Source organism: Artemia franciscana, unplaced genomic scaffold, assembly GCF_032884065.1.
Source record: "Artemia franciscana unplaced genomic scaffold, ASM3288406v1 PGA_scaffold_62, whole genome shotgun sequence".
In the NCBI taxonomy this organism is placed as follows: domain Eukaryota; kingdom Metazoa; phylum Arthropoda; class Branchiopoda; order Anostraca; family Artemiidae; genus Artemia; species Artemia franciscana.
The window spans coordinates 416684-442306 of record NW_027062701.1 but is presented as its reverse complement, the minus strand read 5'-3'; the positions used below and the strand labels follow the sequence as shown (position 1 = coordinate 442306).

The 25623-nt window shown below is 33.9% G+C and overlaps 1 protein-coding gene and 1 long non-coding RNA gene across 7 annotated transcripts in view; one reads left to right on the top strand and one right to left on the bottom strand.

Annotated features, from left to right (window-relative positions):
- The window catches only part of LOC136042080 (ectopic P granules protein 5 homolog), a 152052-nt gene that overhangs the window by 108169 nt on the left and 18260 nt on the right, over positions 1-25623 (top strand). For 4 of the 6 annotated variants that reach the window (XR_010621161.1, XM_065726973.1, XM_065726972.1 and 1 more), the window contains exons 20-26: positions 2330-2542; positions 10718-10849; positions 15004-15243; positions 17559-17742; positions 21124-21342; positions 22059-22219; positions 24946-25125. Coding sequence is in view for 5 of the 6 variants with exons in the window: in XM_065726973.1 (XP_065583045.1) it covers positions 2330-2542; positions 10718-10849; positions 15004-15243; positions 17559-17742; positions 21124-21342; positions 22059-22219; positions 24946-25125 (1329 nt within the window). In the remaining variant the exon portion in view is untranslated. The remainder of the gene's footprint in view (positions 1-2329; positions 2543-10717; positions 10850-15003; positions 15244-17558; positions 17743-21123; positions 21343-22058; positions 22220-24945; positions 25126-25623) is intronic. The other 2 variants (XM_065726975.1, XM_065726974.1) reach the window with 1 other exon arrangement.
- Positions 5971-7457, bottom strand: LOC136042090 (uncharacterized). Its single transcript, XR_010621163.1, has 2 exons — positions 7361-7457; positions 5971-7217 (listed from the first exon to the last, which is right to left on the bottom strand). It is a non-coding gene; the product is annotated as an uncharacterized LOC136042090 (long non-coding RNA).

Genomic DNA, 25623 nt, shown 5'->3' with positions numbered 1-25623 from the left:
TGTAGGGGACTTGTAAGTAATAATCGGCTGTAAGGCTACAATCATCTTTAGCAATGAGGAGTTAGCAACTTTTGCGAGTTGGTGTACCTAGTATGTATTTTAGCATCCTTACAGATTAACAACTTCAGCGTTTAGTCGGAGCGAGGAAACAAAACCAAAGTGTTGCTCTCGCAACACTTTACTCGGCGAAGCCGAGCAAAGGTTGCCGCAACACCTCACGTTGCCCATGCAACGTAGATCTAGTTTACTTTAAATAGTTAAAGTACGCTAAAGTTTACTCTTCACGCTAAAGTTTTTTATTGTTTTAAAAAGTAGAGTTGTGAAAAGAGTCAAACTTTTCCGTAAAGAGCGAGACGTTGAGGAGGGGACGGCCCTTTTCATATGTGTCATATTTTCTGTTTTTTTTTTAAGTTTTAATGTCGTTCCTTACTTTGAGTTAAAAAAACATTTTTATCTATTTATTTTTATATGAAACGATTATTACTGTTTGAAAAGAATATCGTCTAACAAGAGCTAAAATTTCATCTAAGCCATTGTACTTTCTAAGCCACATTTGCTTGTAAGAACATAATCAAATCAACTTTTGCGTTTTGAATTTTTTTTTTAAATGAGTCTTTGTATTGCTGCTGTTTAGTCATTTCTCTATGATCAAGTTACAGGTGCATGTCATGTCGAGTGATTAACTTTGGTTACCAGTGTGGTTAACATAATGGTACATCCCATCATTATTGTGCCATAAAAGTAACTGAATCAAAGATATATCAAGTGGTGAAGTGACACTCTACCACGATAGAGACCATGCAGCCAAATCATTAAATGATCATGTAAACTGGTGAAACTGCTACTAATAACTCACTTCAGCACCAAGCCACCAGAGGCCGACACATATGCACCAAGCCACCAGAGGCCGACACATATGCACACGCCTCCTCCATCCCTACCAGCAACAAACTATGACGTAATATTTCGAAAAAAATGAATAATTCTTGAAAATGTTTTAGATCGTTGATATATTTGTTAACATTCATGTAAACAAAGGTCGCATTTTGTTCGAATTCTGTAAAAATGGCCCCTGAATCACAAAGGCCGTTTAATTAGAATAAATAGCTCTTAAAGAGTGAAAAGAGTGAGGTATTGAGAAGGGGACGAGCCCCCTCATATACGTAATAATTTTTGTCTGTTTTAACTTTTAATATTGCTTATTACTTTCAGTTGAAAAATCTTGTGTTTTTATGTAATATGTGATTGTCTTTTTTTTAGAATAATGGTGGAAAACCGAGCGCCCCCTTCATGGAAATTCTCTTCCCCTATGACACATTTCTCCATGGAGAGATCCTCCCACGTAACTCCCTCTCTCCGTTCCCTCCACCAGAAAAAAATCCCCCCTGAAAACGTCTGTATGCTTCCCAATAACCAATACTATATGTGAACGAAGGGCAAAGTCCATTACTTGCAGTCCTTCCCCCAGGGACAGTGGGGGATTAAGTCGTCCTCAAAGATATTATTATTAGATTTTTCAACTATGCTGAAAAAAATGGCTATCTCAAAATTTTGATCCGGTGACTTTGGGAAAAAATGAGCGTCGAAGGAGGCCTAGTTGCCCTTCAAATTTTTGATCACTTAAAAAGGGCTCTAGAACTTTTAATTTCTGTTCGAATGAGTCCTCTTGCTACATTCTAGGACCACTGGGTCGATACAATCATCCCTGAAAAAAAAATACGCATCTATGATTTTTCTTCTGGCAAAAAATACAAAATTCCAGATTTTTGCAGATAGGAGCTTGAAACCTCTACAGTTGGGTTCTCTGATACGCTGAATGTGATGGTGTTATTTTTTTTTTTATTAAGATTCTATGACTTTTAGAAGGTGTTTCCTCCTTTTGTCGAAAATAAGGCAAATTTTCCCAGGCTCGTAACTTTTGATGGTTAAGATTAAACTTTGTGAAACTTTGCATTTAAAATCAGCACAAAAATTATATTTTTTATATATCTATTGGTATCAAAATTACGTTTTTAGAGTTTCGGTTACTATTGAGCCGGGTCGCTCCTCACTTACAGTTCGTTAAAACGAGCTGTTTGAAAAGGGAAAGCTTTACAACAACGAAGATAACCTTTAAAATAGTAAATGGTAAAAAATTGAAGAAAATCCATCTAATATTTCAGTAGAAATATCTTTTGTAAAAGGTTTTCTGCGTTGGCTAGCCCTTCATAAGGTGCTACAAATATATTGTTTACTTGGGCATTTATAATTTTAGATAATAACATAAACCGTTTTTTAAGTGAATTTCAAGTTTCCTTATTGCATTATAATTATGCTATATTTTTTGCAGGATTTTATTTCAAACCGACCCCACCAGTGCATGGAAATAATTACTCGTCTTGCTACAGCTGGAAGGGAATATCTTCCATTTTTGGCTCCTCATTTTACTCCGCTTGTTACTTCCCCAGTGAGCGTCAAGGCCTACTCTTTCGTCGAAATATACAAGCTCAGCTTTGAATTATTGTTTGACAAACCCTTAATTCTTTTTAGTTTAATCACTAAGGTTTGTTTTTTCTTTATAATTGTCATACTTATCTTAATGGATGTTAGTTTTTGTATTTTTATAAATATGTAAGTGAGGAAAATTGGATAGGGGGGGGGGGGAAGGGGTATTTGGCACGAGCAAGAAATGACGATTAATGTAAAAGTTGCAGAGAATTATAATGCCCGAGTTGCATTATAGCCATCCTTAAAGGTGAAATCAAAAGTTCGCTGGGTTACATCGCCTAGTATATATGCCATAAATAGAAACAACAGGGATTTGTTTTCCGTTAGACAGTGAAACTCAACCCTAAATGAATATTTCGACCCTATATCCGAGGGCCGTCCTCAGCAAAACAAATGGAAATATAAAACAAACATTAAAATACGACCACTAAAACAAAAATGTTTTTAAAATAGTCTTAGCATCCTTACTATAGGGAAGTTCAACCAGAACTTGTACATCAAGTGAGGTGAGAAAAGGCAATTCATCCGAGTGAAATAAAACAATTAAAAACATGCTTTCAATACTAATCTTGCCTTTTTGGCAGCCAGCCACAAAGGTCTTTTTGTAACAGGTTCTGTTGTAATGTCTACTGGTTTTGTGATACAATTTGCTAATAATTTTTAGTTAAATTTGTGTATAAAGTATTTGGTGATTACTCCCCCAAATTCGTAATTAAGTAAATATTATTGTTTATTTTGAGTCTCTGGGGCTATAAAAACATGGCTGCTTAAAGCAGGATCAAAGAGAAATTATAGTACTTTTAGATGGACTATTTATGATATAAAGGCAGTGTGGTCTTCGCCACTATTTAAGTCGTAATACCTAGTTAAGTTATTGGTAATATACCTTATTACTATAGGTAATATAGCTAATTACCTCTAGTTAAGGTAAGCAGGATCAAAGAGAAATATTAGTACTTTTAGATGGACTATTTATGTTATAAAGGCAGTGTGGTCTTCGCCACTATTTAAGTCGTAATACACTATATGCCGTCGTAATACCTAGTCCCTTAACGCCGATGATATGAAAAGTTTAGTAAATAACGACAAAGACCATACCGCCATTCCTTTATCATAGGCAGCAATAGTGCTGCCTAAGAAGGTAATGAGAGGATTTTTAATGAGGTAATGAGGAAGAATACAAGAATAATACTGAATAATGAGGAAAAATACCAGAAGGTAATGAGGAATTTGTGAAGACAGTGTATAATTAAGTTGTAAAATCTATCCCAATATTTTGGTTATATATTCACAGCCGTCATCGGTGGAATACTATTTAAAAGAAATAAAAAGAAAACAAACTTACTCAAAAGATCGCATCGATAAAGCCAATTTTTTAACTGAAATCATAAAATACATTTCTTTAAAAGAATCCAGGCATGCTCACCTGACATAGGTTGCTGAACCTATCACATAGATTGAAGCTATTACATATCTTGGCTGAACGGAGTTAGATCATATTCTGGTTATGTATCTATATTGAGTGCGGCTATCCAAAAATTTGTATTCTAAGTCAAATCTGTTTATCAACTAAACACTATTTTTTTGAAAAAGCTTGAGAAAGATGAAGCTGCTATTCGCTCCTATTTTTTTGAAATGATTATTAATAACCCTGGAATTTTGTGAATAAATCTAATTCATAAGCAAACAGATAAGTTCAACCAGTCGTTTCAAATTCCCCCCAGGTTATAGAGCAACATTTCTCAGGACATTTTTCTGAACCTGACCTACTAATAGAAGATTCTTTCAAAATCACACTTAAACTGACGTTTTTAAATGAGGTCCCATCACTGTTTACCGTATGTGTTTCTGATGTGTATAACGTAATTCGTGAAATAAAAAAGTTTGTCTCGGTTGGTAGAGATAACGTTTGTGCAAAACACCTCCTACTTGGAGTCTGTCACTTATTCCTCATCTTGCATTATTACTCCGAATGGTTTTCACTAAGGGAATAGTTTCTCCTTCGTTTCCAACTGTTTTGTCGCATCCCTGTCCCTAAAAGATTAAATCCTTAAATGGGTGCTCATCATATCGCCTAATAACGGTTACCTCAACTTTTCGCCAGATTTTTGAGACGTTGATATTGAATAAAATTATTGATAATTGTAATATGTCTCCATACCAATTTGGGCTTCAGAAAGGGATAGAGTACGCTCATGCACAGGTGACACTGTCGTCAATTTTGATGAATTTCGATAGAGAGTAACTTGTTTTGGGGAGTCATGATGATGGGCTTTTGATTTAATATTTCACACGGATATCCTCATTTAACTTAGCAAGCACGGTTTCAGGACTCGGGCTATTCGAGCTCTTTATGATGCATATACTTATGTAATTGTTAAAATAAAATTACGGGACTGAACGATTGCAGAGATCGTCACGCCTTTTGTCTCGTCGACGTCGACACCCCTAATTAAGTTTAATAACTCTATTTTGAATGCACAATCCCAAGTAGTCTCGTCTTGTATTTTATAGGCTACTAGCTGTTGGGGTGGCGCTTCGCGCCACCCCAACACCTAGTTGGTGGGGGCGCTTCGCCCCCCCCCCAAGCCCCCCCGCGCGCGTAAGTCGTTACGCGCCATAATAGTTACGCGCCATTGTAGTTGTGTCCCTATGTCCCACCTGTGAATATAGATAGATATATATATATATATATATATATATATATATATATATATATATATATATATATATATGATTTTAACTACGTAAAACTTGCGAATATACAACATTCTTTGCTGTCCCATTATCTTTGCATATAAATAGATTGTCAGGTTTACCGACTCTTGAACATGCAACATATAATGGTACGTGGGAAAACAATCTGTATTCAGATCTATACCTCATGATTCTAATGATTGCCCTTGAGCTTTGTTGATGGTGATTGCTAATCGACCATTCCCTGTCCCGGTGTCCCGGTCGTCATTTATATCCCCCTGTTTCCCCCGGTGTCCCCGTTGTAGTTGTGTCCCTGTGTCCCGGTCGTCATTTATATTCCCTGTGTCCCGGTCGTCATTTGTATCCCGGTGTCCCGGTCTGTATATACATTCGTTTTTTAGTTTTGTTTTTCTCCTTTATTTTTTTCCTTTTTTTTTCTTTTTTAGTTTATTTAGATTTTTAGATTTTTTAGTTTTTTTATTAGTTTTTAGTTTTTTTTTCTTTTTAGTTTTTTTGTAGTTTTTACCTTCTTTTTAGTTTTGTTAGTTTTTTTTTTACTTATGTCCTGGTCGTCATTTATACTCCCTGTGTCCCGGTGCTTTGTTGATTGCTAATCGAACATTCCTTTTGTCCTGGTCGCTTTCTCTTTGAGTGTCGTCATTTATTTTTTTCTTTTTTAGTTCTTTTAGTTTTTACCTTTTTTAGTTTTTTTTAGTATTTTAGATGAAAATTTTTTTTAGTTTTTTCCTTTTTTTCTTTTTAGTTTTTTATTGGTTTTTACCTTTATTTTAGCTTATTTTTCAGTTTTTTCCTTTTTTTTATTTTTTTTTATTTTTTATTTTTTTTATTTTTTTACCTTTTTTTAGTTTTTTTATTTTTTTAGTTTTTTAGCTTTTTTACTTTTTTTATTAGTTTTTAGTTTTTTTGTAGTTTTTGCCTTTTTTTAGTTTTTTCAGTTTTTTTTTTTAGTTTTTTATTGGTTTTTACCTTTATTTTAGCTTATTTTTCAGTTTTTTCCTTTTTTTTAGTTTTTTTTAGTTTTTAGTTTTTTTAGTTTTTTACCTTTTTTTAGTTTTTTTAGTTTTTTTAGTTTTTTAGCTTTTTTATTTTTTTTATTAGTTTTTAGTTTTTTTGTAGTTTTTGCCTTTTTTTAGTTTTTTTAGTTTTTTAGCTTTTTTATTAGTTTTTAGTTTTTTTTGTAGTTTTTGCCTTTTTTTAGTTTTTTTCTTTTTAGTTTTTTTGTAGTTTTTACCTTCTTTTTAGTTTTGTTAGTTTTTTTTTTACTTATGTCCTGGTCGTCATTTATACTCCCTGTGTCCCGGTGCTTTGTTGATTGCTAATCGAACATTCCTTTTGTCCTGGTCGCTTTCTCTTTGAGTGTCGTCATTTATTTTTTTCTTTTTTAGTTCTTTTAGTTTTTACCTTTTTTAGTTTTTTTTAGTTTTTTAGATGAAATTTTTTTTTAGTTTTTTCCTTTTTTTCTTTTTAGTTTTTTATTGGTTTTTACCTTTATTTTAGCTTATTTTTCAGTTTTTTCCTTTTTTTTAGTTTTTTTTTATTTTTAATTTTTTTTTATTTTTTTACCTTTTTTTAGTTTTTTTAGTTTTTTAGTTTTTTAGCTTTTTTACTTTTTTTATTAGTTTTTAGTTTTTTTGTAGTTTTTGCCTTTTTTTAGTTTTTTCAGTTTTTTTTTTAGTTTTTTATTGGTTTTTACCTTTATTTTAGCTTATTTTTCAGTTTTTTCCTTTTTTTTTAGTTTTTTTAGTTTTTAGTTTTTTTAGTTTTTTACCTTTTTTTAGTTTTTTTAGTTTTTTAGCTTTTTTATTTTTTTTATTAGTTTTTAGTTTTTTTTGTAGTTTTTGCCTTTTTTTAGTTTTTTTAGTTTTTTAGCTTTTTTATTAGTTTTTAGTTTTTTTTGTAGTTTTTGCCTTTTTTTAGTTTTTTTAGTTTTTTAGCTTTTTTATTTTTTTTATTTGTTTTTAGTTTTTTTTGTAGTTTTTGCCTTTTTTTAGTTTTTTCAGTTTTGACGTCACCTGATCCAGTTTTTTCAGGTGACGTCACCTGATCCACAGATCCACACACAGACAACTTATTTTTATATCTATCTTCTATATATATAAAAATAAGTTGTCTGTCTGTCTGTGGATGGATGGATGGATGTGTCAGGTGACGTCACCTGAAAAAACTGGATTAGGTGACGTCAAAACTGAAAAAACTAAAAAAAGGCAAAAACTACAAAAAAAACTAAAAACTAATAAAAAAAATAAAAAAGCTAAAAAACTAAAAAAAACTATAAAGGTAAAAACCAATAAAAAACTAAAAAAAAAACTGAAAAAACTATAAAAAGGCAAAAACTACAAAAAAAAACTAAAAACTAATAAAAAAAGTAAAAAAGCTAAAAAACTAAAAAAACTAAAAAAACTAAAAAAAGGTAAAAAACTAAAAAAAATAAAAAATAAAAAAAAACTAAAAAAAAGGAAAAAACTGAAAAATAAGCTAAAATAAAGGTAAAAACCAATAAAAAACTAAAAAAAAAAGGAAAAAACTAATAAATGACGACACTCAAAGAGAAAGCGACCAGGACAAAAGGAATGTTCGATTAGCAATCAACAAAGCACCGGGACACAGGGAGTATAAATGACGACCAGGACATAAGTAAAAAAAAAAAAACTATCTATATATATAAAAATAAGTTGTCTGTGGATCTGTGGATCGTGGATCAGGTGACGTCACCTGAAAAAACTGGATCAGGTGACGTCAAAACTGAAAAAACTAAAAAAAGGCAAAAACTACAAAAAAAACTAAAAACTAATAAAAAAAATAAAAAAACTAAAAAACTAAAAAAACTAAAAAAAGGCAAAAACTACAAAAAAAACTAAAAACTAATAAAAAAGCTAAAAAACTAAAAAAACTAAAAAAAAGGCAAAAACTACAAAAAAACTAAAAACTAATAAAAAAAATAAAAAAGCTAAAAAACTAAAAAAAAAAAAAAAACTAAAAAAAGGTAAAAAACTAAAAAAACTAAAAACTAAAAAAAAACTAAAAAAGGTAAAAACTAAAAGAACTAAAAAAGAAAAAAATAAATGACGACACTCAAAGAGAAAGCGACCAGGACAAAAGGAATGTTCGATTAGCAATCAACAAAGCACCGGGACACAGGGAGTATAAATGACGACCAGGACACAAGTAAAAAAAAAAATTAACAAAACTAAAAAGAAGGTACACCGGGATACAAATGACGACCGGGACACAGGGAATATAAATAACGACCGGGACACAGGGACACAACTACAACGGGGACACCGGGGGAAACAGGGGGATATAAATGACGACCGGGACAAAAAAACTAAAAAGAAATAAAAACTAAAAACTAATAAAAAAAACTAAAAAATCTAAAAATCTAAATAAGCTAAAAAAGAAAAAAAAGGAAAAAAATAAAGGAGAAAAACAAAACTAAAAAACGAATGTATATACAGACCGGGACACCGGGATACAAATGATGACCGGGACCCGGGACACAGGGAATATAAATGACGACCGGGACACAGGGACACAACTACAACGGGGACACCGGGGGAAACAGGGGGATGTAAATGACGACCGGGACACCGGGACAGGGAATGGTCGATTAGCAATCACCATCAACAAAGCTCAAGGGCAATCATTAGAATCATGAGGTATAGATCTGAATACAGATTGTTTTCCCATGGACCATTATATGTTGCATGTTCAAGAGTCGGTAAACCTGACAATCTATTTATATGCAAAGACAATGGGACAGCAAAGAATGTTGTATATTCGCAAGTTTTACGTAGTTAAAACCATATATATATATATATATCTATATTCACAGGTGGGACATAGGGACACAACTACAATGGCGCGTAACTATTATGGCGCGTAACGACTTACGCGCGCGGGGGGGCTTGGGGGGGCGCGAAGCGCCCCCACCAACTAGGTGTTGGGGTGGCGCGAAGCGCCACCCCAACAGCTAGTATATAGATAGAAATGTCTCTTATTGTGTTTGTAGATGATGTTTTAAACCTAATCAAATGGTACTGGCGTTTGAGAAAAATATTGTTTTTTATTATTTAAGAATTAATGGGTCCCGCATTACCAAGCTAAGGTCAAATCCACTGCGCCAGGACAAAAAAAAAAAAAAAAAAAAAAAAAAAAAAAAAAAAAAAAAAAAAAAAAAAAAAAAAAAAAAAAAAAAAAAAAAAAAAAAAAAAAAAATTCAACTCGGTTCCAGTTGCTGAAGAATTTAATGTAATCTTGATTGGGAGTTGATTGCTACTAAACCGGAATTGATATTTGGGTCTCCCAATCTGTGACTCACTTGAAGCTACTAGACAACTTACCTTCTGATATTTTTAGAGCCGAATGTCAACTGCCTACGGCAGCATAGTATCTGATCAGGTTCTTTTTCATTGCTGGCTACTATTCAAACTATAAAACGCTTGTGCACTTTCAAATTTCCTGTTCCTTGCCCTTTTTTAGTGTACTTTTTCGACAACGGATGTTAAACAGCCCCGACAAATTTACCACCGATATGCAGAGTATATCCTCTTTCCCCCTACTTTAGCCATGAATGCTGCCATTAAAAGATGCATTGATGCATGTAATGACCGAGTCGAAGGACACCTATGGTGTTCCATTATATGGAAGTTATTACATGGCGTTTCTTGTGTCATTGTTGTGCCTGTATTTAGATTATGATTTTTGTTCTATTTGTCATTTTCCGTAGTTTTGCCTGACTTATTGCCTGTCTTATGTTATGATTTTCGTTTTTTGTTTTATTGGTCATTTTCCGCCATTCTTTTTCTTTTTTTTATGCTCCATTTGTTACTTATGTTTGTAGCGAGTCATAAATAATTCAATTACCCTATCAAAGATAAAAATTAAGGCAACTTTTTTTTATGGAATTAAAAGATTTAGGAGCTTGAAATAGCGTTTTTTCTATCAATCTTGCAAAAATATATATATATATATATATATATATATATATATATATATATATATATATATATATATATATATATATATATATATATATATACAAGGACACATTAATTAGCCTTGAGTTTCGTTGAAAATGGTATGATTTAAGGGGCTGAGGACTTATATTTTTTTTCTAATAAATAGTTTTTTTCCTGATCATAAATTTCGTTTTTTAATTTATGACGTATTGCGTTTAGTTGAAACAGTCTGGTCAATCTATTCAAGTGTAGAAGTGTATCATCATCGATATTTTCGATATTTGAAAATGCACCGTAAAGGTTGATAGTAAAGTTGAACTTTTTATTTATTGTATTTTGATTTCCGCGACCAGACTCTTTTCTTCAAGGCACCCTCTAATACCCCACACCTCTGCTAAAGCTTGACAGTTTGCATGTATGTACTTTGATGACTCGACAATACAGAATGCTGTATTAACGTCTTTCTAACTTATCTCATCAACGTCTCTGTTTTCATAATATCACTTTCTTTTCAATACTTTTTATCATCAATTAGCTAAGATTTATATTTTTAGTTTGATTTTTTGACGTGGCTTGAGAAGTTGCTACCTGACTCTGGGGTTCAGCATGAAGCAATCCAGGTCTTGTTTTCATATTTTCAGAAACTCGAATATTCTCCTCAAGATGAACATGCTATTGTATTTGAGGTTTGTTTTTAATTATTATTCACATTTGTCATTACTTTAGTTGGTAATTATTTCTTTCTTTATAGTTAGTAGAGCAGAAGATAAACAATATATTTTTTGTACGTACTTTAGATACTTATTAGTTCATTCTTACAACAAAAGTCCCTTTACAATCTTGGGGCTCCTCATCGCTGGAGATTTTCTGGAATTGTCATGTGTTGGTCATATTTTAAAGACATATGGCATCATGAAAAGCTCTGTACAAAAAATGATGCTGCTTTCCAGTAGGTGGCAAATTCCTAAAAACTTGTTATGGACGAGAATTAAAAAGCTTGATAAAAAATAATACTTTTGTGCATTTTGAATTTAATTTGTTGTTTAGTGTGATTTTTTTTAACGCATAATAATATATAGTAATGGAGGTCTCTTTTTGCATTTCTGTCTGTTTGCGACAAAAAGAGGAATATCATGTTCAAAAAACTTATGTCCCCGAGATTCTAGTAAACGTAGGATAGACAACCCATAAGAAGAAGGATATCTCATGCTACACGTATGTATGTTTACGTCGTTTGGTCTTGTTCGTGTCAGTCACGAGAGGTTGCTTCGTCATTTTAGTTGAGTTTGGCAAAAAGGGCTTAAGTCCACTCTCCTTCGAAAATGAGTTATGGTTCGAAAGAGCTTGAACGGATCTTTCGGTTGGTCTATTCAAAATGGGCTTATCTTTAATTCTGACCGAGTTATAAATTTTTCCAAAAGGCCATAAAAAAGAGCGCAAGTCCCCTATCTGTTAGGTAACGAACAATTCAGCAATTTGGACATTTCCAGCGAATTCCGATCGAAAAATTAACTAGGAATAAGTCTTTAAAGTTTCAAGTTTCTTAAATTCTGATTGGTGAGAAAGATTTTTTCATTGTGCTTTTTTATTTTCATTTAGCTTTTCTCAAATTAGGAAAAATGGACTTAGACCCTTCTTTTAAAACACCTCAGATTTGGCATATTGTCTGTTTTGATAAATGCTGTGCCCAGTTTATGCGAAAGGATCTTCCCAGGCAATTACTTTAAAATCTCCGGGTGTTTTCACTCCAAAATTATCTTTCCTACAACGTAAAAGGGAGGACATGGCTTTTGAATGCTAGAGGTTCAAGCCTTTAAAATAAATTTTCAGAAGCACGTTTAGAAACTTGCTGGGCTTACAAGATGTTCAAACTGGACTACCGGATCTGTGCCTTTCCCGTCGGACTGTACGGTGGGTGAGAGGGGGGAGGAGCTCGTGATAACCATACCTTAATTTTTCATGTACTCGTCTGAAGACCAAACTGTAGTGCGTTCTCTCTTACAAGATCCAAATGCTGTTAAATTTCTGCTTTTCCAATTCTTGGAGACTTATATGATTTTTAAAGTTCCTTTTTCTAGTACAAGTACGGATTCGATAGTCTGCCAGTACACTCTAATTATTAGACCGAAGAAGAAAGGAGAAACAACTTCTCGTTTCGTTGCTCCAAAAACGATTGTTAATTATCCTGACTGGCAGATCCTGTCATTCTCATTTGACAGGATCTGTCAGTCATCCTGTCAAATGAAATTCATTCTCATTTCATTCTTCAATTCAAGGACCCTTAGGAGCCTCACTTATTTTTTTCAGGGACCACGTAGTGCTTAATGATTTTTTAGAGGGTACCTGGGTGAACAGGGTCAAATGATTTCACAATGTCTGCGAATATCAAAAACACATTTTGTCCCCATTCCTCTGCTTTTTGTAACATCATTCGTAATGCGAAAATGAGACCTTTGCAGGACCTATTCGGACGAAATCCATGTTATTTATTAATTTGATACTCGCCACCCGTTGGCTGAATGTTGAATAGGACGATGAAAGCCAGACTTTCCCAGAAGTGACAGTCGACTAAGCCAATGGCCGCAAAACATTACGTCAGTATGAAAAAAAATACACTGTTTCAAATGCGTACTGAGTATTTAATCCTTCGGAACATCTCCATTAGGACCCGATCTTTTTGAATTATAAGGTTTTATATAACCTTAAAAAGAAGTTTTAGAATTTCATTAAAATTGCCGGTTTTTCGTTCCTTTGACGCAGAAGCTATTTTAATCTCTGTTCGGGAATCACAGTTGATACCAAGAGCAAGCAAATGAGTTCTGAAATATCGAGGGGGGAAGGGTCTATACTGTTGAAGGTTTAATGCTTTAGCCGTTCAGTAGGCTGAGTAGACATGGCTTCTGGGCCGTAGAATTTTCTTAGCACTCCGTAATTTCTTCAGGCTTGAAGAAATCACACGTAATTAAATCTATATTTTCCTTGGACTTGGAGATAAAATTCAACACAGGATTAATTTCATTGCTCGCTTACCATTTCGCAACTAAATTGTGACTGTTCTGGAAAATACTTTACAAGTCAACTGTTGAAATTAACATTTAGATGGCGCTGCTAAACTTTCTGCCGACCAAGTATAATCAGTAACTGAGATTGACTGCGTTCAATAATATTATTGTAATTGATTTTTTAATTTTAAACGTCTAACTGCCAATTCCAATAGATAATTTTACTATTGTGCTTCAGGGCTCAATAAGCAGCAAGTTTTCCTTTTACAGATAGGAAATTATTGGAATATTTTCTATTAGTATAATCTAACAATATCTTCGGTTACTTTCAAACGTTCTACGAGCTTCTAAAATTTTTTCTGTTTAGTCTTAAAGAAAAAACTCATTTTGACATTCAAACAATGCTCAATAGACCACAATAATTTCGCTTACTCAGTAAGTTGTTGCAATTAATTGAAATAAGCTATTTGAGCACAGGGTAGATGGGGAGGGATATGAGCGAGGCTACAGCATCCAGTGGAATGTATCTAGTAAAGATATTCTTTCTCAGGTCTTTTATTCAATGACTTAGCGCTGATATCCGCGCTAAAAAAAGAAAGCTCTTTTTAGAGAGCGAACTAAAAAGGAATAAAGTCGAAGCGTTCTTATTGGCAAACCTTCCCCTAAACTCAAAGCGTAAATTTAGGAAGTGTAAATTTTTAAGAAAAGCTTTTTATCTACCTTAATCGACAGAAATTATGGCTGATGAATACAGTTTGCTTCATCCTGATAATTTACATCCATATCACCATCAAATGAGGGTCGACATAGGATGAGACGATATTCTCATGTTCAGAGATAGATATAGGTGTCACCAGCTCTAGAAAATATTTGCCTGATTTTTTTCTCACTTATTTTTCCCGACGACGCGATTCTCTGAGAGGGAAATCATAAAATGTAATGTTAATAAGTACATAAGTCAATTGCACATACAAAGGGCAAACTAGCTGGGGCAAAAGATGCCAGGAGTCAGCTATCGAAAATACTAGAATGCGCTTGGTTATTGAGTACGCAAGGGATGATGCTTATAGAGAAAAAATAGTTCAAACCCGAAAAATAAGACGTTCTTTATTAACTAGAAAACAGGTTAGGAGGTCTCAAAGGTCTGCATTTTTTTTATTTGGCATGTTCTTCCTTCAACATAGGAATTCATTCCTTGCGGTACTCCTCAAGAAGTTGATACACATTATTCATGATCCTCTTAATGGCATGGAAAAGGATTTCAGGTTTATTTCTATTTTTCTTCAGTATTGTTCAGAAATGGCTGGACAAACCATAAGGCTTATTGGCAGATCTCTATTTTGTTTATTGTACTTTTTATCAATAAATATCCCTCTCTTAAAAAAGTATAAAGAAAAAAAGGCGCACACCACACACACGCAAATTTAGAATTGGCAGTCAAGATTTTTCGCCCAACTACATATAAAGTGGTGAAAAAGTACTCTTTCGGATTTCATCCAAGTCAGGTGTCTTTCTTAAGTATTAAAATTCATTTAAATGATCTGTTTGGCAAAATATACTTGTAGCAGTCTTGGTTATTTAAAATTGTTGGACATGATATTGGCTTTGTTTGTTCTCCCGTTTTCATGAAAATCAATATTAAGCTGTAGCCTTCAAACACTTGGAAACCAGCTATACTGGTCCCTTTCTTGTTCAATTTTTTCTAGTATTTTAGTTTGGAAATTAGTTGTTCAATTTACTTGAAATTTTGCTAGAATGGAAAATAAACTTAATTAATCTTGAGCGGGTATAATTTATTTGAAGTTATTTCCCTTAATATGAAAAATTTCTTTTTAAAGGTGATGCGTCGACACTTCCGTCAACTGGCTTCCTATAAGCTTTCAAGGAATTTAGTGCCATCATTGTGCCATCTAGTTCAAGCAAGTTCAACACAATCCATATCCAATGTAATTTGGTTTGACTTCATAAATGTTTTGTCCAATGGAAATATTTCTTTAAAAGAAGGGACGAATTTACCCAGTGTAAGGAGTGATGTTGAAAAACTTGTGTCTCAGCCAAATTTCATTGATCTTATCGAGGTAAAAAAAAAATTTTTTTCTCATTTTGTCTCAGGGTTGTAAAGAGGTCTAGTTCTTCAGGTTCCTGGAATCACTCTGTTAAAAAAAGTTGTTGAATTGTTTCATTTTTAGTTTTCACTTTCGCACTTGTTTCTTTTATAATTTCGTTTTGTTGTTGTTTTTTTTTTCAATGTATTCAATCAGTATGTTCTTTGTGATCAGTCATATTATTCTTCTGTTGGCTAGTCAGCTTGGGAGATATGAAAGTGATAATTTGGGCATTGTAAGGAAAGTTTAAATGATACCGTTAATAAGAAAAGGATACCCTCCCCCCTCTTCTCTACTCATAATCCTTGAAACTGTGAGTACTTATGGAGAAGGGGAAAGTGGAGCAATCCCATGATTGACAAATCATAACAATATTTGTGAAAAGTTGGCGACTTACGTAAAAATTCATAAAATTTTTAATGTCAAAGGTCCTTTTCCTAAAAAAAACCTCCTCTGGTCCCCTTTAAAGCCTTTTAGCACACTTAATAATTATAATTTCTCCGTAATCCCCTCACTGGAGCTACAAATCCATGAATATGAATTTTCCTTCAGTGAAATGTATGGAGTACAACTGTAGTATCTTTATTTCCTCTTGCTTTCAAAATTATTTGAAGAGCAGGAGAAAATAGTATTGTCGGCGGGTTTGTGAATGTGGTCGCTGGTATGAGTGGGATTCTAATGCCTGTTACATAGTTAAGAGGACCTGTGAGTCCAATCCCCCTCTCCCCTCCCTTCGCCTCTCGAAATTGAAATATATCTCTAATATTTTCTTAGAGTACTTTTTTTTTAAGTTACCCCTCTATTACCCTCCAGTCCCACTAAAAGAACAGATGCTATGTAGTTTCCTAATCGTGATTGGTGTTGGTGGGATTCACTTTACTGCTTAAGTGGATATTATAAAAAAATTGATAATTATTTATCGTCTCTTTGCATATTTTCTATTTTTTTTTCTTCTTTTTTTTTTAATTATTTTTGTTTGTCTAAAACCAGAACTGATATCCGTACCCCTAAACAAGTGCAAGCTTTTGGAGAGTAACATTTTTTTCTGTTCTTTAAAACAAAGTCCTTTTCATGATTGGAGAAATCTTATCTAATTAAGTACGCTTGCCTTTCTATAGACATAATAAAAAAAAAAAAAAAAAAAAAAAATTGGAATAAACAAGCAAGTATGTTACAATGATTAAAACAAATCACGAACTAGTTTGTATCAATATTTGCCTTGGACCTTAGATTCTCTTAAACCTTTAGAGGTGCCCAGAGCACTCAAGAAGAGTCTACAGTTGTCTTTGAACATTGTGGCCGCGAATCGTTGCCATAATGTTCAGAGACGACTGTGTACTCGTAGCCACCGACATTACTTTCCCGTGTCAGATACCGTCAGGCAACCAAAAATGTTGTATCATATTTTTGGAAATGTTTTCAAAAAATGACTCTTGTATCGCTCATGTAAGCAAATTTACAAGATAATTCCATTTTTACCTTCGTATGATCTTGATGTGGGACAGCTGATCTGTTATGTTATGTGTCTTACGTACTCGCTCGTTATTTCCTGCGATCTAATAAGTTGGAAGCTTTATCAAATCTTGGCCATGTAAAGTTTGTTGCACCCCTCTATGCTCTACTCCCTGAACATTCGGAGGGTCATTGTTAAGTGTGTATAAGAGCAATTTTAATGGAAACCATGCTACTCATCACAAGGGCATTCTTCTAGATGATATGGCATTTGACCCAGGATAACGTCAAACAAAAGATAGCTAGTAATAAAATGCCTGGTTAGTTGTTGTATATCGTGCGTTCTTCTCTAACACCTTTACGAGGGTACTGTAAACACTAGTCTGTGGGTACTTTAGCTAATAACCAAATGAATCGGAAGAAGTTTTTCCAATAAGTTACGCACGTAACAAACGGGCACTTTAATATTTCCGCCTTATTGTGATTGTTTCCTGGAAATCTGCCATTCTTCAGTTACTTCAGAAGTTCGGCCTCGGTTTGAGGCTGGATGGTATTATCAAATGAGAGGCGAGCTCTTTAGAGATTGTAACTGACTAATCCGGGGCTGATCTGTTCAGGAGTTTGTTGAAGTAATTCACTCATATCTTTTCCTTTTCTTCAGACCCTGTTATCAACACGCCAATGTCCAAGTATCCTTTAATTTTGTTAAACGATTCAAAAACAGAGAAATGAATTATCTCGTTCATATCTTAATAATACCACCATTAGCACTTTCATCTGATTATGCTTGGGGCTAAGTAGTTATACTTTCCTTAAATATACATTTCTTCTTATAGGCGCTTGAAGCTATTGAGATTCTGGTTCGACACTTCAGAAACGAACGTCAAAATCATGGGCTCTATGGATTGTATCCCCGGTATCGTCCTTACATCCAAGAAATAAGTATCGTTTTGTACCTGATTGGTCGCTGTGTTTGCGTTTCAACAATTAACATTAATCGGTCAACCTCTCCCGGTATAAGTAAGTATTTTTTATATGCTTTTGAATGATCAAAACACTATTGTGTTCTTAAATGATCTATATTCAGCTTAGAATGTGAAGCCAAGGTTTGGAAAATACAGTTGTGTATTCATAGCCAATAATCAGACAGTCAGATATCGATTTTATATGAATCTGCACAGTTTTTCAATAATTTGTTCGCTATCAAACAGTTCGTGGTAACGAACTATAGTAAGGAGCGACCCGGCTCAATAGCAACCGAACCTCTAAAAAATGGAATTTTGATATCGATAGTTACGTCAAAAGAATCGTATTTTTATGCTCTCTCTAAATACATAAGTGTCAGCAAGTTTTACCGATTAAAAGTTACGAGTCTGAGAAAATTCGCCTTATTTTAGAAAATAGGGGGAAACATCCCCTAAAAGTAAAAGTAAAAGTCAACGCCTCGCTCTTTACGCTAAAGTTTTAATTGTTGTAAAAAGGAGAGTTGTGAGAAAGAGTCAAAATTTAGCGTAAAGAGCGAGGCGTTGATGAGGGGACAACCCCTTTCATATACGGAATAATTTCGGTTCTTTTTAAGTTTTAATGTCGCTCCTTACTTGCAGTTAAAAAAACTTGTTTTTTTTTTAATTTAATTTACAAAAGAACAGAACACAATGACTGTATTTCGCCTGCTACCACAACGTCACGACATAACTTGTAACTCATCGTACGACAAAACGCCTGGTGTCAATTACGTAGTGCAAAGGTGTGTCAGTTTAATAGATATTTACCCCAAGAGTCCCCCCTCTCTCACCCATTGACTCACAATCTCTGGAATGGAGAGGAAGGGTGGCTAACCGAGTAGATAAACTATTAAATGAATTATATTCGAATATCTGTTGTATTCAAGAAGAGTGAAACCCGAGTCACGATATTTTTCAATGGTGGATACCATAATTATCATGGTATTGGAATATAGGCATTTTACGACGAATAACACACTGAACATGAAAATCAGAAGTAAAATATCTGATTAGTAACAAGGAGATGTCAAATGTAGCGAGAATCAAGCTTAACTTAGCTCCCGTTGATTTACCGTTGATCAACCTAGCTGCTATTGATCTTCTCAAATATTGAATGCCTTGTTTTTTATTTCATATTTAACCCTCTTCATATTCTGAATCGTGAAGTGCAGAGATTTGAAACTAAATCTTTTTGCAAGTGTTTAGTGCTATGCATTTGACGCCATTAGTGGAGCAATTGAAAAGGAAAACATTCGATAAACTGGGTAATCATTTTGTTCAGTGTTTAACGTTGACAACGACGCATAAACTAATAAAGTTGTACACTTTAAAATACTAGTCGTTTTCAGTAAAGAGAAGTTGACACTCTAGCCTTTAGAGGGTTTAAGTGGTTGGCTGAGGTAACTCTCAATTGCGGTAATTCCCTTTTGTTTAGAGTTTGATTTGATTTTTCTATTCGTTTTAGGTTTCATTGTTTTTATCCGTAATAATATATGCTATTTTTAGTCTTGACGTGGTCGTTGGATTCTATGTTAGTTCATTCATTTTGATTTTTGATTAATCTTTAATTGATTCATTTTAATTTATGTTTGTTTTGAGCTTGATTTATTTCCATGACTTTACTTTAATGCTCTTTACTTTCTTTGATAAATTTTTATTTCAAAAATACTTTTTAAAATCAATTCCTATTGGCTCTTTAGCAGTTTTTATAGTTTTGGCACGGTTTAATTGAAGGAAACTATTAAAGTATTTTGGGCTTTTCTTCTTAAGAACTAAAATGTTGGATTATAGCTTAAATTTTTGACAAAGTCTAATTATTCAGTGGAATTGTTCAATCAATTGCAGCTTGTGTAATTATTTTTTAATCATATCTCTACTATAAAGTTTCGGGTTGATGGGGAGGGTTATTTTCATCATCTATGGGGCAGAAACCGTCCCGTTCCCGATATTATAGACGTCATAGAGTATAGACATGTCTTCAACCACCATTCGATTTAAAGAATCGTCACATATTTTATTTTGGTGTAAGTAGTATTGAGTTTAAATAAATGCAGATCTTAGTCATTTATGATATTGACAAGTAGTTTGCTTATCGAGTCAGCACAGCTAAATTTATTCTAGGCATTTTTGCAGCATATGATTGGTACGTTAAATTCATTGAAATTCCATTAGACCTGTATACATGCGTTTATTTTTGGCTTCGTTGAGATGAGAGAACAAAATTTTTTTTCTTCATTGAAGTTTCTTTGTGTCTATCTATTATCCATATGCCCTATATGTTTCAAGTCAATAAGAGATGAAACATTTCTTTCAAATTTTCTTGTATAATGAATGGATAAAGCCCCTTTTTTCAAAATTTTGCGTCTTCATCGACTGGACCAAAGTACCCTTAGCCCAATCTGAATGCCAGTCAAATTATTTTTTCAAGTTTTTTTTTTTCAATTAGGGCCTCCTTGATCTAGGGACTTATAAATACAAGTTTTAGGCTACTCAGAGAAAAAAAAGGTGTTCCCACCCCCTTTCCGGCCTGTTTTTGAGGAACAAATATTTTTGAAGATAAAAATTATTTTGGCTCTCTCATCCACTCACCCAAGTTTAAAACTGATTTTTTTTTTTGATAGTCTGAATGGACATGTTGTCTTTTGATTTACCTTTTTACCTCACGGTGAAAAACGAAAGTTCTACAGGGGCTCATAGTGCGAACAATTTAAGTTAGATCATCTCTCTACACTGCCCCATCTTAGCCAAAAAAAATCTCTGAAAGCTTCAACTCGAGCCCCCCTCCCCTTCAAAGCCGTTCCTGAGCTATTGTAGACGCGCTATTTGATTACCTGGGCTCGCATATACTCTTTCAATTTACCTCGCTACTTTATCGTGAATAGATTGTAAGTTCAACTTGGGTTTATGATATAAAGATTTTAAATAAATTGGAGGTAAGTTTTTTTAGCCCCCTCCCCCCGCCTAATCTCTCGCTCCTCTCTTTAATTCAAAATTGAAGGTCCACTTGCGACCCCCCCCCCCCCCCCCAGCCCATTACTCTTTGAAAGTTTCAACTTGATTTCTCCAAGCCACTTCCGAGATATTGTAGAAGCGCCTAAGTTCCGATCGGGCTTATAGCGTGAAAATTTTTATGCCGACAGGAAACGAATTATTTTAGATATGCTTAGGTAACGTATTTTGATGTGCTCTGGTATACGACTAGTTTCGGGAGTATACCCTTAAGAAATTCTTTGAAATCTCGGCTAAGCGAACGAACATTTCCTATTAGTTTCAAGGTGATTGGACAACCGAGACCAAACATGCCCACATTTTCTATTTGTGAACAATAGTTAATTCTTCCATATACTACGCAAGCTACTCAATTTCTTCCTAAAATGGTTAACTTTTACGATTTCAGTTGTTGATAAACTCTGGCCATTGATGTGCGATCTTTATGCGCCTTGGATCTGTACATATTCGGTGAATTTTGATCGCCAGGTTTATTCCTCTTGGATCCAGCAGCTGTCAGAGGATAAACTTCGCCTTCTTCCATGGATATCCACAGATGCTGGTCTAGCAGCAAATTTGATGACAGGACTTCTCGATATTATTACATACTTGAGTGATGTATTGCCAAGTAAGAATAAGCTACTTTTCTTACATAGAATTTTTGTCATTTTTCTTCCTTGTTTAGGACCCAATGGTTATTATTTTAAAAAAATAGTGAATTTACTGTAAAATTCGAAGCTAAAGGGCAACATTTAATGAATTTAAAACAATAAAATTGAGGATTACGAAGATCGAAATAAATATTTAAGATGAAACTAATGGTAATGATACCTCAAGGGCTATTGGTCATCTCTAGAAATGGATGACCATGAGGATGAATGAATCATTCTCAGGGACCATCCTCTAGAAATGAGGCTGGATACCCAAAATGATAAATAAATAATTTTATGGCATTGAGTACCAAATTACCTTTGAAATTCTATTTGACTAAAATCATCCTAAAATTTCCTTCAAAGCGAGACATTTTACAAGTATCTTTACATTTTTTGAAAAATTCTAGAAAAAGAATTCTAAATATTCCAGAATATCCTAGGAAAGGGAAAATTCTAGGCATTTTTGCAGCATATGATTGGTATGTTAAATTCAAAACCATAAATCAATCTTCTCTTCCAATTTTCTCCTCTTTCTGTTTTGTAGATCTAGCTAACTGTTCTCTGAGTGGTTCTTGTAACAAAATTACTTTTGAAATTAGTTTATGCAGACGAATATTTTGGGTATGTTTTTTTCTTAATCTAGATTGACTTTAAATATTCATTTGGTCTGTTAATTTACATTTCGTTACAGATGACCAAGGAATAATGTCTTACTTGTTCCTATTTTACGTTGAAAATGTCTGTCATCCAGGGGTTCGTAGCCACATTTCAGAAGTTTATCATAGCGGACTCTTAACATTACCTTGGGACAAGTTTTATCCAACACTAGACGATTTGGAACTTATGGTACAGGTAGTTATATGTGTAAGCCTGCTGGCTTTGCTTTTAAACCCTTTTTGTGTTGGAATGCGTGACTTACAGCGCTAAATCTATCACTAAAAATATCATTTATTAGCCGCTTAACATATGTGCTTAAGCAACCTTTTGTTTTGTCGTTTGTTTTTGACTAATGTTGACCTATCGGTGATCCATTTCCAAACTTAGGGGTTTATCTCTTTGAAATTATGTAGTTCCAGTGACAGTTCTTTTGTATCATTAATTGAATTAAGAAGATTTGTGGAATTATTTGATAGAGATTTCTCATACAATGTAGGAGATGTAACAGCGTAAATTACTGCTTTCAGCTATTCATTTGCTGTCTTCTCGTGTTTTTCTTATATTCTCTGGGACACTGCTTGAGTGGTGATGTCGATACACTGGTCACTGGGTAAACCGCAAAATAACAGACTGTTGATGAGTTTATACAGATCGACAATGAAATCGAAAAAAGTGGGGAAATGGAAGGAACACACTGACCTTTCTGTTTTGCGATAATTGCAATAGGTGTGAAGTCCATGCTTAGCCAACAAAAATATGTCAGATGCAAGTGACTTTGTGAACTTGGTAGCCAGTTAAATCGAATTTTCTCTTAAAGATGTTTTCTTGAAATCCATGAATGCCGAAACCTCAAGAACAACCACAAATATGTTCTTTGTCAGGACGAGGCCCATGTGAGTTAAAAATAACAGTATGTGCTTGGATCGAAAAGTTCTTGCCTAAATTTGTCTTTTATATATCTTATTTATGTATTTCTAAACTCTCGAGAGACAGCATGGGATTTAACTGATTGTATCTTTTTACTATTTTTGCAATGTGTTTTTCAACACATCCCAAAGTTCGTTGTACTCAAGAGTAGCCTACTCTTGTAGCCTACAGAATGAGTCTAAGCCTACAGAATGAGTCTAGTCCCAAAAAGCCTAGAAAATCTGATTTAATTTATGCATTCTATGCAACTACTGCGTACATGCCTCATTCGGACGAATAATCTACCATTAGAAAGCCTTTTGACCGCTGAATGGCTTGCCAGTTTCTATTGTAGTCTTTCCTGCAGCAAAAAAAAGAGATTATGCCCATGGTTCCATTAACCTCTAGTCCTAGCTCGCACTTGCCTTATTTGAACGAATAACTTACCATTAGAAAGCCTTTTGACCGCTGAATGGCTTGGCGGTTGCCATTTTCTAGCCGTTCGTGCAGTAAAAGAAGAAATTGTATTATTTCCACTTTGTAACTTCATTAAAATTACGTAGCTCTAGTGAAAACCAGACCTATGGTGAAAGTATGGCATACAATGCGTTTTTGTCCTTTTCTTCTTTTATGTATAGCTCTTTTGAAAGGCTCTTTTAGCTCTTCCTATAATATCGGTGTGGATCGGTTACTACTTGGGAACACGAGGTCTGGTTGCCCTAGCTGCCGCAACTGGGCAACTGGCTTGCTACCTGTCCCTATAAAAGAAGATATGGCATCTGAAGCATCGATGGTTATCTATGCCCTTTGCGCCGTCAAGGGCTCTGGAAAGTCTTTATCCTTTTATTTTTTGAAGGGCTTGTCTATATTTTCTTCTCCAAGTCAATTTTTGGAGCATTAAATATGATTCAGTTCACTGGGATTTCAACTATTCAATTACATTTTCCTCAACAAGTTTTTCTTATGCTGGGACACTTCGTGTTTTCATGCAGGCTAATTGTCTTGTTTTGTCTTTTGGTTATCATTTCCTTCTCTTTAACCTTTTAATGTTGAAATTCGCCTAAATAATGATGATGATAATAAATGAATAATGATGAAATTTAATGATGAATGATGAAATTGCACTCTTGAATTTAGAAGTGGTCCTGCATACTGCTTTTCCTGCTATGCCGCATTAATGCCAATTTGGTCTGTCCCAATGCAATGTTTGTTTTAGATTTTTTGCTTTTTACTGTCGGTTTGGTTCTAAAGAAAGGTCGTTTGACCCCTTAGCAAAATAGAAATTACAAATTTATTTTTCAACCATTTTTTAATAAAAATTTTTGGTTACTATGGGCCGTAGCTCGTTCTTTACTTGGTTGCTTCAGGTAACGTATAATGTTGTAGCAACCTTTGGTCGGCTTCGCCCATGAAAGTATTGTGAAAAAGTCACTTTCGTTTTGTTTCTTAACCCTCGCCCAGACGCTGTAGTTTAATCCCTCAAAATCTTTAAAATGTATGTCCCAGGAAGGATATCCTCTGCTTTGGACAAATCAGCAGTTAAAATTAAAGTAAAATGTCAGTTAGTCTTTAATAAATAAGTGTGAATAAGTAAGTGTCAAGATTCCCTGCATAATAGTGTAAAAAAGTAAGTACGCTATAAAAAAAGTATTGTTTTATTTTTTTTCAATTGGGGACAAAATATTAACCATCTATTTTTTTGTACCAAGTTTTATTTATTGTAGAAAAGGCATTTTACGAAGTGTTACTCTGATAATTTTACCCCTCACGAGGTTTCTTGAGCACACTCGAACTTAGTGAGGTTTTTTTTGTATTTTGTTTTTTGGCTCATTTCTTATGTTATATGTTTCATCTTTTTCTGCTGGAAAAACTTTCCAGCTTAGGTTGCCCATGGAAAGACAGTTAGTTTAAAAATTTTAAAGAAATTTTCAAATATTTGTGCAAAGAAATAAATAGTTAAGAACAGTTAAATGTCATCTAGCACAAGTAAGGTCACTGCAAAACTTTTTTTTCAGGTATCTAACGTCAAAATTCCCGAAACAAACAGTTTCTTTGGGACTCTATTAGTTCTCATCAACTGGGAACAATTTTTATCAGACATTTTTGGAAGTAGAAATATGGAGTTGTATAGTCGATGTCTTGGTCTCCTGCTGAAGTTGATTGCACGTCTTTCAAACGAGAATGCTCTCAGACAGGTATTAACCAATCCTTGTCTAACAAGATTAAGTACTACTTATCAAGGCTGTTTCTGCCTTTTATATTATTAATTAGCCCCTTCATAGCAACATTCGTGACACAGGCAATTACAACTATAACCTGCCAATCTTGGCGATTATCTTTTCATAAGATCATTGAAACTCGTTTAAGAGGAACTTAAATATGAATTATGGGAATTACCACTGCTGAGAGAGCATTTGTTATCTAAGCTGTAAAGCGTATGAAGCTTTTCAATAGTTAATACCTGCCTGAAAGCTACCTAATGAGAGTTAGTATTGTGAAAAAAGTTTTTGACGAATTGTTCTCGTCACCCCAAAATTGACTGGATTGATTAGGTACTAAACCTCCTCAATGAAAGTATAGGTGGGAAAAGAGGCCGTTTCTTATGCTCGTTAACTGTAGTTTATTCCGTTTCCGCTCATATTTTCTAGCTAGTATCTTCCCACTTATGCTCCCATCTGAAAATATGTAGTAAT